This window comes from Schistocerca nitens, chromosome 9, assembly GCF_023898315.1.
Source record: "Schistocerca nitens isolate TAMUIC-IGC-003100 chromosome 9, iqSchNite1.1, whole genome shotgun sequence".
In the NCBI taxonomy this organism is placed as follows: Eukaryota; Metazoa; Arthropoda; class Insecta; order Orthoptera; family Acrididae; genus Schistocerca; species Schistocerca nitens.
The window spans coordinates 412,297,438-412,313,681 of record NC_064622.1 but is presented as its reverse complement, the minus strand read 5'-3'; the positions used below and the strand labels follow the sequence as shown (position 1 = coordinate 412,313,681).

The window sequence follows — 16,244 nt, the reverse complement described above, 5'->3', positions numbered from 1 at the left end:
CCCTAGATGCCATTTGATTCACTTGGTTCTTTATTCGGGTTTCTCGCAGACGTTCCTTGCACATCTCCTCCACTGTTAATGTATATGAGATGTTACTGGAACGAAACGCTGCGGTTGTCTCAGGAGACGTCTTCCGTGCATAGTAACAATGATAAATTCCCCATCATTGACGTATCCTCACCGCCATATACGAACTGTCGCTGGTGGCAGCATTATGCTCCAGCAGTCCCAATACCCGTCTAGAGCGTCCCACAGATTTTTTTCCGGCTTGCTGTGATAATAAATAATAATAATAATAATAACAGCGTGTGATAAAACGGATTGGTGCAAATCTTTCAACTGGACGGCATTTCGGTGGCTTGTGTGTCCCCAACCCATATTATTAATTCTACCAGGGAAAGGAGACCCATAGTTTTAAGTGCAGTTCGACCCACGTGTCTTTTTCTGGCGAATCTTCGCATTATTGGTAGGTGAAGGTTAGCTTAACCACAGACTGATATACTCAGTGCTCCGACTGGGATTTGATCCCACGATTGTCGGTTCGGAAGCAAACGCTTACTCACTAGACCATCAGGGCCGATATCTCATAAATGGGACCAGAGACACACAGACCTACGGACAGCATAGTGGACCCGCAGTATATAAATAATCAGTAAAAACTAAACCTTTTGCAGAGGTGACAGCAGAGCTGTTTGTGTGATGATGATCACGCAGCTATAGGCGCGGAGACAGTTCACCTCTTTCCCTTCTCCTCCATCCTCCCCCCCCCCCCAAAGATGTTCAAATGTGTGTGAAATCTTATGGGACTTAACTGCTAAGGTCATCAGTCCCTAAGCTTACACACTACTTAACCTAAATTATCCTAAGGACAAACACACACACCCATGCCCGAGGGAGGACTCGAACCTCCGCCAGGACCAGCCGCATAGTCCATGACTGCAGCGCCATAGACCGCTCGGCAAATCCCGCCCCCCCCCCCCCCCCACCCACCCAAAAGAAATACAGCTGTCCACACAAGAGCAGATTTCTGCAATGGACTAGAGACGTGGACCAGTTCCACAGATATTTTCTACGAAACTGGTCCGCCGATCTCGGATCCGTCGTTTTCTACTGGAGTGCAGGCTCCGCCCTTCGGGCCTAAGTCTCTCAGATTTGCTCGAAGGCCGAGTCTCCTCGTACGTAAGATTTTCGAGATTTATCTGCGGACCCAAGACAGGCATGCGGCCACAGACGATCAATTTAATTAATTGTGGCTCTGTCTCACCCACAGTACGTCGTATAGCGCGACTTTTTCAGACATTATTTTATTGTAGTACATTTCAGAATTTGGAAACGTTTAGGGACGATAATGGGATGGAAATTGTGGCAGTCGCTGTCAGTTTGAGCTATAACCATTCATACTTTTCTCTTCAGAGAAGACGCACAATATGGATAACATTGGATTGAAAAAAGGCGACAATCCAGGCGTATTGATCTGATTCAGAATTCAGAGTCGTGGCCGTTCAATTCACTATCCTGCAGGTTCGAAATGTTCGGGCGGGAAAGCTCCTGATCCTTTGCAAAATAATTCACAAGACCTGCAAAATAATGGATATAATACAGTAATGTGTAATACAATTATGAACACACTGCTAACAAATTATTAGTTTTGGTTCATACAACACATGTCACCCCCCCCCCCCCCCTCCCTTTTATGCTTCTTTTGGAGGTCTGCATGTTTCTGAGCTGTCTTATGAGACTCGGTTTCAACTTTTGTAGCTTACATTTTATTACTCTTTGTTCCACAGTAGGATGTAAAAATACACTGTTGTTTTTCAGGAGGCGGGATCGCCAGTTCCGAGAACTGCAGGTAACACCCCCGCATCGGGTCTCCATTAACGCACAGCCGGGACCTGCAGGATTTCCTAAATCCTTCGGAAACATCTGTGGCCCGTCGCTAAAATCCGCGCGTGTTTGGCCAGCTAGTGGAAGTACTGTATAGAGGATGAGGCACCACATATTGAATATCGTCATGAAAGTGACGGAAGACACCCTGTGAGACTGAGAAAGACCTACCACAACGTGAGTCCCGTATGTACACGTAGCAGAGGGCTTGTGTTGTGTGTTTCCCCTGTGCACCCTGCCCCAGTGGTAGGTAAGTAGGTAGGCAGGTATGTACAGTAGGGTAGAGTGGAGCGCCCGCAGGCAGCCGGGTAGGCAACCAGCGACCCACCTCTGTAGCGCGGGTCCTGGGCGCGCAGGCGCGCGTACTGCTCGGCCGTCATGCAGGTGCACTGCGGCTCGCGAGAGCGCGATGGGCTGGCCGGCGTCGACAGCGGCTTGCGCTTCGCCTTCAGCTTCTGCTTGCTCGGCGGCTCCAGTTTCAGCGAGTACGACGACGACGCCTTGCGTGAGAACTTGAACGACGGCGACTGCGGGAAAGTATCAGTATACGTTATGATGTGAAACGTGTCAACTGAACAAACATGAACAACGTATTTATAAAAAGATAAAAAAGTTATATGGCTACAAGCTGGCTGTTTAAGGTACCTTTTCGGTATAAATGAGAAACTGTTACTACCAGTATTACCTGTGGTTGAAATTCGACCAATTGTGGTCATATAGTAACGAAAATAATTTTTTTGATGTAATTGCTTGGAATTTATTCGTAGGCAGATTCTTAGTTCTTAGATGAACACTATCTTTACAAACAACAACAGAGTTATCATTATCAATGTCTAAATTATTCATATTACTTTGTCAACACAAAGAGGGATCTCTGTAGTTCTTCATCTTTCAGTCCAACCTGTTAATGTTCTTCCTCGAGGGATGTCGTGGCTATTCAAAGTGAAGAAACTGAAAATTAATAACATGCTTCAAATTTCGTGGTAACGGTGGAAAATGAACAAAAAGAGAGTTCTGTTTTAGACAAAACTGAGCTAAGACACGACGCCAGTAAACAACGTTGTGTACAGCCTGTTTTGTTCAAAAAATGGTTCAAGTGCTGACAAAATAACGACTGAGGAGTCGTGAGATGCTAGCTATCCGGTATCCATAGAAATATGAACCATATAAATAAACATTAACGTCCCTAGAAGGCAATTTTACTAATCTCTGTTACAATCCTGAGTCATTTCTATCGTAGCACATGTCCGTACGCAGGGCAGAAGTTGACAGCATTTACATTTTCGATGTTCACGTATAGAAGACGTTAATGCGTGATGAGAAGGTACCATTACCAGTCTTAACGGCTAAGCACAATTTTTCTCTTTCTGCATATCTGGGGCAACGTACCTTTCGAATTATATGTTTTCATTGGCCTCCTTGTAATTGGTACTTGAATTTTAGTGTTCATGTATTACTATTATGATGAGGGTTACTCCAAAAGTAATGCACAATTTTCGATGTTATTACAGTACGCTGACACATTATTGAGAGAAGAAATGTAATTTTTCCACATAATCTCCCTCTCTTTCGACTGTCTTACGGCACCATGGAACTGAGGACTAACCCTGCACGCTGTAAGGCAGGACCAGCACGACTGAGCCACTGTTTAGCCACTTTGACAGGGCAATCACCATCTTCAAATGTCGTTTCACAAAAGAGTTCGTTTAATTTACTGAACAAATGGCAATCGCATGGTGGCAGATTAAGGCTGTAGGGAGCGTATTTCGATGTTTCAGTGCTGTCTAAGCAAGCTTTGTGATGTCAGTATCGGTTTTCTCACTGACATATGGTCGGATCTTTTACAACCAAGTGTCTCAATATTTTGCACAACCGCCCTTCTTCTATTCCCTCTCGGTCTGATAATTCAGTCACTGTTTTGAGTTTTTCAGCCACAATAAGATCTTGAATACGGTGCACATTGCCAGGAGTCTCTGCAGCACTGTGTCTTTCGCTGCGCGGAAGTCCCGAGTAGTGGTATGTCCACTTTCATCAGATAATCTGCTTGCCCGACGACTAACAGTACTGTGGTCGAGAGCGTCATCTCTGCATACCTTCTTCAATCTTATGTGAATGTTTGCCAGTGTCTCGTACTCACAACACAGGAACTTTGTAGCCGCACATTGCTTAAGACGAACAGCAAATTCAGTAGCCACATTGACGGAGTTTTACGACAGCGCCACTTAAGGAAACAGGTTGAATTAAATTTGAATACAAGCGAGAAAAACGTTTCTGTTACCTCCAGGAATTACAAAGTTATAGAAAAAAAGTTGAATTTTTAAAATGTTGTACATTTATTTTGGAGTGACCCTCGTATTCAATAATTCTTTTGTAGTATAGGAGGAGTTCTTAACTGACCTGGATTGTTGATAACAGATTTCGCAAGTGAATAAGAATACTGTGAGACAGTGGTTACTATCTCCAGTTGCTTAGAAAGATGTCTGCAAGTCGTACGACTGAGAAACACACACGTAATTCTCATTACCTTCTTTGTGCAGTGAGTAATTTTAACCTAAGTGATATGTTACCTGGAATGTTATCACTTAAGACATCAATGAATGTAAATCTGAAAGATATGTTAAATTACCGACTTCCCCATCTCCTGACTTGAAAATCATACTTACGACAAATGTAGCCATGCTTAAACGGCTTAACAAGTATACTATACGGTTCTTCCACTTCAAGTTTTCACCAATATGCCTATGCAAGAACTTAGAACTTTCTACGGTCTTTACACGATTCATTATTAGTTATAGATACAGTAGTTTATTAGGATGTGAGATACGTCTCACAGTAAAAACTAGAAGAGCTGCATTTTTCAAGATTTACAACTTGCCCAGAAAAAAGTATGAATAAAATAATAATACAATAGCAGTACCTAAACTGTTTCATGGAAGCGACTTGTGAGTCACAGACAGAAAACATCAGAGCTAGGTCTAAGCATTAGAGTGATATTTCTGAAAATTACGAAAATATGTAAGGGATCAGTCAAACTAAGGAAAAATTATGCAGAGAAAAAGCTCGATATCTTTCGTCATACAAAGAAATTTGAAGATAATTTAAGAAATCGGAATGAAGAAAATTTCTCAAAAAGTTTTGCGCCACTTCACATCTATGAACGTGACTGGGCTTAGATTCAGGGGGGCAGGGAGTGAAAGAAAAAGCCTTGTGCAAGAAATAGTAGGAGAGACGGCAGACAAAATGTGGCTTTCAAGCGAGTATTTTAGGAAAGTGCTTTTCATCTGTAACGGAACCTACTATTCTAGCGTAATCGTCGGAAGAACGGTAGTAATGTCAATTGCGTGGGGGGTGCCTCAACATTCTGCTCTGAGTTAGTTGCTTTCTAAATACACAACTGGGACTAGAGCTCCACCGATTAACTTTCAGAGGTGGTAGTATGCATCAAAAAAAGAAAAAAAGTCCAGTATACATGGGCTCCAAAATGCATACCTTTCGGCCTATTAATATATGCTCATCTTCAGTACTGTTAAAGAAATGTGTTCTTCATGGAGGTACGTGCCATCTTTGCAACTAAATGAAAGGTACTTTGTTCTCCGCCATTGTGTTTCGCTTCTTTCATTTATGAAACATCTTCAGTGGCGATTTTCAATGCTGTTAATCGACGTATGTTGTGGAGATGTATTTTCTCTGTCTCTATACTCCAGATGACGTTTTTTCGACGACATTATTATTTCAACACTTAACTTGCCCTTTTCATTGTGTATTGATTCAACATGCAATTTTTGCTCTCGTGTACAGGAAAAACACTAGTGACAGTTCCGAGTCATTCGACGAACTCTGAAACAGCAACAAGTGCATATGCTTTTTCAGCGGTCCTATTTCGTGTCCTCCTGCTGCGTTATCACGGCGGCATGCGACATTGACTCATGTGTGAATAAAACGGCAAAGGGTTTCTCTAAGACCCACCAGTACAGCAAAACCACCTACCATTATTGAGAATTTTATAAGTGTACCTGTGCAGACAGAACCCTTGACGAAGTCATACGCACTTGCAGACGGGCAACCCCTTTTCACACTCTCCGATACTAGACGGCCTACTATCACACGCAAGAGCAGCAGCGCAGCAGCGTAGCAGCGAAACAGCAGGTGACTGGGACTCCCTTCTCGGGTTCAGTCTGTACAGGACATTTTTAATGTGCTCGCAGAAGGAGGGTGCGTAGCGCCCAGGGTTTTGCCGAATGGGGGTCTCTTCGAAAAACCTTCGACATTTTCTTTACGCAAGTGTCAATGTCGTTTCGCCCTGTGATCATGCAATAAGATGACAAAAAAGTAAGGCAGATAAAAAAGAAAGCACCTTTCGCTTCTTCGGATTACTTTCAAATTTCGGCGAATGGTTTTTGAACGGTACCTAGTTGTTCCAGCCAGTATACAAGATCGAAAACTGCGGTCGCACTGAGCTCCAAAGGGATCGGATCAGGTTTAATGCGAATGCAGTCCTTAGAGAAGCTGAATAGACAGAGGGAGTCATTAATGTCAAGAGTTGTCAAGAACGTCTTCCTGTTCTTACTCATCGCACTGTCAATTGTTTTCGACAGTGAAATGTGTGTGAATCAACGCCCCAGGGAAGGGGGTGGTTCCACTGAGTTACTTTATGCGAACCTCTTATTCCTTTTCGTACTGATTCTGAGCGGCGGTGTCGCTGGAATGTTTTCCTCTGCCACTGTTGACTGCAGCACAGGGCGCCACGGTTCTGATCTCCATCGCAGAGGCGTCAAAAGAATGGATGACAAGTGAGTAAGAGGGGACGTGACAACCCTCCCATCGTGTGACACGTCGACGGTGGTATTGGGCATAATTGTGGTGAAGTTTTGTACCAATGTGATATCATTAACCCATCTTACACATCACATGAATCTCTGAGTTGTGACGTTCTTTTTCTCACATGTGTCGACATCTGAAGCGTCGTAAGCTCGACAGATGACGTCGCAGAGTGCCGCGCCTTTGAATGGTAACAGACAGCAAATCAGCACCCACAACAGTAGTTCAGGTATACATGTCTATATCGCAAGCAGAGGATGAAGAGATACAGAAAGTATATGAGAACACTTAACGGACAATTCATTACGTACGTAAAGGGAGTTGAAAATCTAACAGTCATGAGGGATTGGAAAGAGGCTGTAGGGGAAGGAGCAGAATGGTTATGGGAGAATATGGGCTTTTGTAGCAGGAATGAGAGAGGAGGAAGACTAATTGAGTTTTGCAATGTACAACTCTTAATAAAGAACATTCTGTTCAAGAATCACAAGATAAAGACGTATATTCGGAAACGGTTGCGAGATACGGAAAGATTTCAGTTATATTTCATCATGGTCAAGCAGATACTGGATTGTGAGGCGTACCAAGGAGTAGATATAGACTCAGATGACACTCTAGTAATGATGAAGAGTAGGCTGAACTTCAAGAGACTAGTCAGGAAGAATGTGCAAAGAAGTGGAGTACAGAAGTACTGATGAATGAAGAGATACGCTTGAAGATCTCTGTGGCTATAGATATTGCGATAGTAAATAGCTCAGCAGGCAGTCCAATTGGAGAGTGGTAGACATATCTACAAAGGGCAATCACAGAAGTCAGAGAGAAAAATAAAGGAACAAGGAAGGTAGCTGGGGAGAAACCATGGGTAACAGAAGAAGTACTTCAGCTCATTAACGAGAGAAGGAAGTACAAAAATGTTCATGGAACTGCAGAAATACCGAAATACAAGACATTTAAGAATGAAATAAATTGGAAGCGCAGGGAAGCCCAATATGAAATAGCTGCTGGAAAAATGTGAAGAAATCGAAAAACAAATGATTGTCGGAAGGATTGGCTCAGCATATAGAAAAGTCTAAACAACCTTTGGTGGAATTAAAAACAAGGGTGAAAATTGTTCAAATGGCTCTGAGCACTATGGGACTTAACATCTAAGCTCATCAGTCCCCTAGAACTTACAACTACTTAGACCTAACTAACCTAAGGACATCACACAACACCCAGTCATCACGAGACAGAGAAAATCCCCGACCCCGCCGGGAATCGAACCCAGGAACCCGGGCGCGGGAAGCGAGAACTCTACCGCACGACCACGAGCTGCGGACAAGGGTGATAAGATTAAAATTGCAATCGGAATTCTACTTTTAAATGCAGAGGGGAGAGTGTATAGTTGTAAATAGTGCGCTGTTGGCATCTATGAGGGGGAACACTTTTCTAATGACGTGATATATGGAGAAACAAGAGGAAAAAGATAGGGGATCCAGTATCAGAGACAGGATTTAAATGAGCTTTGGAAGAGATAAGACCACATAAGGGAGAAGTGATACATAATATTCCATTGAAATTTCTAAAATTAGTGTGGGAAGTGGAACTATTCACGCCGGTGTGTGTGGAATGCATGAGACTGGCGATATACCATCAGTCTTCCGGAAAACATTATTCACACAATACCGAAGATAGCAAGAACCGACCAGTGCGAGAATTATCGGACAATAACTTTAATAGTTCATGCATCCAAACTATTGACAAGAATAATTAACAGAAAAATGAAAAAGAAAACTGAGGTTCAGTTTGGCTTTAGGAAAGGGAAGTACACCAGAGAGGCAGTTCTGACGTTTCGGTTGGTAAAGTAAGACTAAAGAAAAATCAGTACACGTTCACAGGATTTGTCGACCAGAACAAAGCGTTCCACAATGTAAAATGGTGAAAGATGTTCGACGTTCCGAGAAAAATAGGAGTAAGCTATATCGAAGGACGGGTAATACACAGGGCTATTACAAATGATTGAAGCAATTTCATAAATTCACTGTATCTCCATTCATTGACATATGGTCACGACACACAACAGATACGTAGAAAAACTTATAAAGTTTTGTTCGGCTGAAGCCGCACTTCAGGTTTCTGCCGCCAGAGCGCTCGAGAGCGCAGTGAGACAAAATGGCGACAGGAGCCGAGAAAGCGTATGTCGTGCTTGAAATGCACTCACATCAGTCAGTCATAACAGTGCAACGACACTTCAGGACGAAGTTCAACAGATCCACCAACTGCTAATTCCATTCAACGATGGTATGCGCAGTTTAAAGCTTCTGGATGCCTCTGTAAGGGGGAATCAACGGGTCGGCCTGCAGTGAGCGAAGAAACGGTTGCCGGCCGCGGTGGTCTCGCGGTTCTAGGCGCTCAGTCCGGAACCGCGCGTCTGCTACGGTCGCAGGTTCGAATCCTGCCTCGGGCATGGATGTGTGTGATGTCCTTAGGTTAGTTAGGTTTAATTAGTTCTAAGTTCTAGGGGACTGATGACCTAAGATGTTAAGTCCCATAGTGCTCAGAGCCATTTTTGAAGAAACGGTTGAACGCGTGCGGGCAAGTTTCACGCGTAGCCCGCGGAAGTCGACGAATAAAGCAAGCAGGGAGCTAAACGTACCACAGCCGACGGTTTGGAAAATCTTACGGAAAAGGCTAAAGCAGAAGCCTTACCGTTTACAATTGCTACTAGCCCTGACACCCGATGACGCTTTGAATTTTCGGCGCGGTTGCAACAGCTCATGGAAGAGGATGCGTTGAGTGCGAAACTTGTTTTCAGTGATGAAGCAACAATTTTTCATAATGGTGAAGTGAACAGACACAATGTGCGAATCTGGGCGGTAGAGAATCCTCACGCATTCGTGCAGCAAATTCGCAATTCACCAAAAGTTAACGTGTTTTGTGCAATCTCACGGTTTAAAGTTTACGGCCCCTTTTTCTTCTGCGAAAAAAACGTTACAGGACACGTGTATCTGGACATGCCGGAAAATTGGCTCATGCCACAACTGGAAACCGACAGCGCCGACTTCATCTTTCAACAGGATGGTGTTCCACCGCACTTCCATCATGATGTTCGGCATTTCTTAAACAGGAGATTGGAAAACTGATGGATCGGTCTTGGTGGAGATAATGATCAGCAATTCATATCATTGCCTCCACGCTCTCCCGACTTAACCCCATGCGATTTCTTTCTGTGGAGTTATGTGAAAGATTCAGTGTTTAAACCTCCTCTACTAAGAAACGTGCCAGAACTGCGAGCTCACATCAACGATGCTTTCGAACTCATTGATGGGGACATGCTGCGCCGAGTGTGGGAGGAACTTGATTATCGGCTTGATGTCTGCCGAATCACTAAAGGGGCACATATCGAACATTTGTGAATGCCTAAAAAAACTTTTTGAGTTTTTGTATGTGTGTGCAAAGCATTGTGAAAATATCTCAAATAATAAAGTTATTGTAGAGCTGTGAAATCGCTTCAATCATTTGTAATAACCCTGTACAATATGTACAAGAATAAAGAGGGAACAATAAGACTTGAAGGCCAAGAACGAGACTCACGGATTACAAAGGACCTAAGAGAGGGATGTAGTCTTTCACCCTTCCTGTTCAACCTGTACATCGAAGAAGCAGTGGGCCCAAAATTCAAGGTGAGATGATGTCAAGATAAGATTCGCTGATTACATTGCTGTCCTCAGTGAAAGTGAAAAATAATTACGGGATCTGCTGTATAGAATGAGCAGTCTAATGAGTACAGAATGTGGACTGATAGTAAATCGAAGAAAGGCGAAAGTAATGAGAAGTAGGAGAAACAAGAACAGTTAGAAATTTAACATTACAATTGGTAATCACAAAGTAGATGAAGTTAAGGAATTCTGATACCTAAGCAACAAAATAACCCACGACTGATGCAGCAAGGAGGACAAGAAAAGCAGACCAGGACTGGTAAAAAGGGCATTCCAGTTCATGAAAAATCTACTAGTACTAAACATGGGTCTTAATTTGAGAAATAAATTTCCGAGACTGTACGTTTGTAACACAAAATTGTATTACAGTAAAAAGAGGGCTGTTGGAAAAATGAAACACAAAGAATCGAGCAATTGGAGATGTGGTGCTATGAAGAACGTTGAAACTTTGGTGGACTGGTAAGTTAAGGAATGAAGAGGTTCTCCGCGGAATCGGTTAGGAAAGAATATACTGAAAACAGCGACAATAAGAAGGGACAGGGTTATAGGACATCTGTTAAGACATCAGGGAACAACTTGTACCCTACTAGAAAGAACTGCAGAGGTACAAAGCTGTAGAGAGAGTCAGCGATTGTAATATATCCAGCAAATAATTGAGCACGTAGGTTGCATAGTGCTACTCCGAACTGGAAAGATTGGAAATGAGAGGAATTCGTGGTGGGTCGCATCGAACCTGTCAGAAGACTGATGATTCGAAAAAATAGCTCCAGTAATTTCTGTTGCTAGTATCGTAGTTATAAACTAGATGAATTCAGAGGCGTTTCACTCTCCAAAATGCAATTTTGTAGTTCTGGAGACATTGAAACCTTTAGAACCTGTGATTCAGATGTATTTAACGTGAAACCGATTGCGTCTTATGTGGACATTCTTGCTGTCATACGGAAGTGTTGAGTCAGGCTCAAGGGGTGCTCCAACATGAAACAGGTAAGAAACATGCAAAACCGGAATAGTGCAGAAGTTTAATTTAATGTGCACACTAATAACAGTTGGCTGCATATTGTTGGACTGATACACTAACTGAAGACTAAGGATAATTCACCTGCTAACTACGGGTAAAAGCTCTCCTCTGGTTTCTGCAAGAGTCTTCAAAGACAAGTGCAAACTCAAACTGAACAGATTTGTAAAGAGGGAAGTGACTTATAAAGACTGATAATAATAATTTCGCGTCATTAGTTAGATATCAAGATACAACCCAACATTACAAAATTACGATAGCAATAAAAAGAAAATCACAAAACAATGTGGTCATAAACACTTCTTTAAAATTATATTTATGTCATAAGCTGTTCGAAACGCGCACTGTCTACAGCCAATATACGTCTGCAGCCGCCGGTAGAAGGATTTATGCACAGACGCTACAACAATGCGAGGACTTAAATCCTTTGGTTTTTGTATGTACATCCTTCTTGTTGAAGTTCTGTGGGACTTCGGCCGCTCACTTACGTAACAAAATGAAACACCTGCAACAGTTCTTTCGATGTTATTTATTGCGTAGCAATCAGTTTCGGTACCTCAATATGTCAGTTAAGGCCTGAAAACTGTGTATCGAGTCACCGAAACTGGTTCCTATGTAATAAATAACATCGTAAGGAAATCTGCAGGTGTTTAATTTTATTACAGAAATCCTTCGGGGTTGTCGAAACTTATGCATAGGCTTCATCTCTGAGGTTACTCCAGAAAAGAGAGTCCAATGGGTGACGTGCAGAACAGATGATTGCCTCCATGTCTTATCCAGCGATCGGGAAACAGCTCGGTGATCGCTTTCCTTTCCAGAAACGAGTTGTGAACTGGGCACCCATCGTACTGTTATCACATACATCTATGCATTTCAAGGTTTCTTCACCGAAGTTAGGGCCAATCACCTAATTTCTAACAATCTCACATCAAACATTCACACTCCACAGCGTTAGACGTTCGGCTTTCCTCAGCTAGCGCGTATTACCAGTGCCCCTTATTGCATATATGGACTGCTGGAAAAAAAAAAATTAGTACACACTTATATAATGTCAAAATTCACTCAAAATTTGTTGTTGGAACAGACGCGTTCAGTGAATTCGAAAATAAAGTTCTATGTACTGACTTGGCAGAAAATCCTAAGAAATTTTGGTCTTATGTCAAAGCGGTAGGTGGATCAAAACAAAATGTCTAGACACTCTGTGACCAAAATGGTACAGAAACAGAGGATGACAGACTAAAGGCCGGAATACTAAATGTCTTTTTCCAAAGCTGTTTCACAGAGGATGACTGCACTGTAGTTCCTTCTCTAGATTGTCGCACAGATGAGAAAATGGTAGATATCGAAATAGACTACAGAGGGATGGAGAAACAATTAAAATCGCTCAAAAGAGGAAAGGCCGCTGGAAATGATGAGATACCAGTTCGATTTTACACAGAGTACGCGAAGGAACTTGCCACCCCCCCCCCCCCCCCCCAACCCCTTCTTGCAGCGGTGTACCGTAGGTCTCTAGAAGAGCGTAGCGTTCCAAAGGATTGGAAAAGGGCACAGGTCATCCCCGTTTTCAAGAAGGGACGTCGAACAGATGTGCAGAACTATAGACCTATATCTCTAACGTCGATCAGTTGTAGAATTTTGGAACACGTATTATGTTCGAGAATAATGACTTTTCTGGAGACTAGAAATCTACTCTGTACGAATCAGCTTGGGTTTCGAAAAAGACGGTCGCGCTATTCGTCCACGAGACTCAGAGGGCCATAGACACTGGTCCCCAGGTGGATGCCGTGTTTCTTGACTTCCACAAGGCGTTCGATACAGTTCCCCACAGTCGTTTAATGAACAAAGTAAGAGCATATGGACTATCAGACCAATTGTTTGATTGCATTGAAGAGTTCCTAGATAACAGAACGCAGCATGTCATTCTCAATGGAGAGAAGTCTTCCGAAGTAAGAGTGCTTTCAGGTGTGCCGCAGGGGAGTGTCATAGGACCGTTGCTATTCACAATATATATAAATGACCTTGTGGATAATATCGGAAGTTCAGTGAGGCTTTTTGCGGATGATGCTGTGGTATATCGAGAGGTTGTAACAATGGAAAATTGTACTGAAATGCAGGAGGATCTGCAGCAAATTGACGCATGGTGCAGGGAATGGCAATTGAATCTCAATGTAGACAAGTGTAATGTGCTGCGAATAGATGGAAAGAAAGATCCCTTATCATTTAGCTACAATATAGCAGGTCAGCAACTGGAAGCAGTTAATTCCATAAATTATCTGGGAGTACGCATTAGGAGTGATTTAAAATGGAATGATCATATAAAGTTGATCGTCGGTAAAGCAGATGCCAGACTGAGATTCATTGGAAGAATCCTAAGGAAATGCAATCTGAAAACAAAGGAAGTAGGATATAGTACGTTTGTTCGCCCACTGCTTGAATACTGCTCAGCAGTGTGGGATCCGTACCAGATAGGGTTGATAGGAGAGATCGAGAAGATGCAACGGAGAGCAGCGCGCTTCGTTACATGATCATTTAGTAATCACGAAAGCGTTACGGAGATGGAAGACTCTGCAGGACAGACGCTCAGTAGCTCGGTACGGGCTTTTGCTGAAGTTTCGAGAACATACCTTCACCGAGGAGTCAAGAAGTATATTGCTCCCTCCTACATATATCTCGCGAAGAGACCATGAAGATAAAATCAGAGAGATTAGAACCCCCACAGAGGCATACCGACAATCCTTCTTTCGACGAACAATACGAGACTGGAATCGAAGGGAGAACCGATAGAGGTACTCAAGGTACCCTCCGCAGAATCTGCTTTCCTCGCTGAAGACCATGGTGAGCTATTCCACCTTCCAAGTGACCCTTTGATGGCACGATTCGAGCCGTGAACGTCGATGCTGCGACCTGAGTGAAAGATGGGCTAGAGGTGTGCGTGCCCGTAGTCTCACTGCTAATGACGGGTTCGCAACAGTCCGTGTTAACACTACTCGGTTCACAAGCTCTCTTATCTGTCCTGTGGTAGAAGCACGATCTGCCACTGCTATACTTACAATACGACGATCCTGGCTTGTGACTGTACTACATGGACGTCCAGATTCTCATCTACGTGAGTGACAATGTTCACGTGATCACTTGTCCAGCATCACTGCACAACTGACGCACCACGTCCAACTTGTGCTGCAATTCTCCGAAAGGATCATCACGCTACTCGGAAGGCCCCAATCTGACCCCTTTCAAACTTCTTCAGTTGGCTGCAGGAAGCACGAGTGCATGTCCGTTCGATGGTTGCCATCTTGTGTCATACGTTAGCACAACACTCAACCTTCTGACTGTAAACAATCTCTATTAAATGACAGACATAGATGGCGCTCTGCTATCTATGCTACTACGCTGCCTGTTGGCGGCGACGTTGAAACCATTATACCCCACGTGCTTATCGGACCAAAATCGACATCCTCTTTCCAGGTGTAATAATTTTTTGCCGGTAGTGTATGTACTACATTCAGCTTTTCTCTATTTGTAAAGGTAGCTCCATCAGTTACGATATTTTTTTGAAGAAAGAACCTATTTTCCTGGTGTCGCATCAGGACCGAGCGACAGATTTCTATTCGTCTTCTCTGTTCCCGCTGTTTAATCATTTGGTAAATGGAAATGAGCGTTTGGCGTCATTGCCCGGGAGGTCGCTTACGGGACAGGTCCGGTCGCCTGGCTGCAAGTCTTATAACATTCGACGCCACATTGGGCGACCTGCGAGCTGGATGGGGATGAAATGAAGACAACACAACACCCAGTCCCTGAACGGAGAAAATCCTCGACCCAGCCTGGAATCAAACCCGGGCCCGTTACGTTGGCAGTCCGTTACGCTGACCATTCAGCTATCGGGGTGGACAATCTTTTGGTGAAGTGACACATTATTCAGATGAAAGACGTTTGCGCGTGAAATGTGACAATGCTCGCCTAACTTTGGAGACAACATGTGTATTACTTACCACAGCCACCAGAACACCTGACCGCGCGGGGTAGCCGTCCTCCATCGAGCATGGGTTTGTGTGTTGTCCTTAGCGTAAGTTAAATTAAGGTAGTTTAATTAGTGTGTAATCCTAGGGACCGATGACTACAACAGTTTGGTCTCATAGAAACTTACCAAAAATTTCCTTTTGCAGAACATCTGTTTCGTTTGTTTCACTAGTTGCAGCCTGGATCCTTACTCTCTGCAGTACTATAATGCCATTGCAGTAACAATTTTGTGCTCATTCGTTGGAATGTCGTACATGTTAGACACCTCTGCTGGGATAGCTTTGTGTATACAACTGTTCTCAATCCGTCCTTTCTTAATTATTGCTAAGGAAGTAACATATCTAGATTGAATAGAATGAAAAGGAGATCGTATGATTTTCAGAAGGGAACAGAAAATGGAAGAAATTGAAGTATAGACTTTATTGTAGGAAATTAATTTTTTTTTTTTTTTTTGCAATAATACGAATGTGCAAGGTATATCAGACACAATGGATTTTTGTTAAAGTCCAACAAAAATATTCCGTGAAATAATTGCAATTCTTTCAGCAACTTGCTCATATTTTGATGAAGAGGTAAATGATTTGTATGAAGACCTACAGAAACTGGTACATCTGAGATAACACACTAAAAGATGAATGATGCAAAAGGACGGAAGTTAGCGAATGGTCCCTTCACGGAAAATTAAGAGTGTGGTAGCAGAAATGACGACGTGGTATATTTGTAGAACATTTATTGTTCCTGAGAGAAACCTGAAAATAGTGTACACTAGAATCAAAGTAAATTCCATGATATCTACAAAATGATAAAGAAATTGG

At 43.0% G+C, this 16,244-nt stretch overlaps 1 protein-coding gene across 1 annotated transcript in view; it reads right to left on the bottom strand.

Moving 5' to 3' along the window:
- The window catches only part of LOC126204281 (protein still life, isoform SIF type 1-like), a 534,865-nt gene that overhangs the window by 430,498 nt on the left and 88,123 nt on the right, over positions 1-16,244 (bottom strand). Inside the window, exon 4 of the mRNA XM_049938668.1 lies at positions 2,213-2,411. Within this exon, the coding sequence (XP_049794625.1) occupies positions 2,213-2,411 (199 nt within the window). The remainder of the gene's footprint in view (positions 1-2,212; positions 2,412-16,244) is intronic.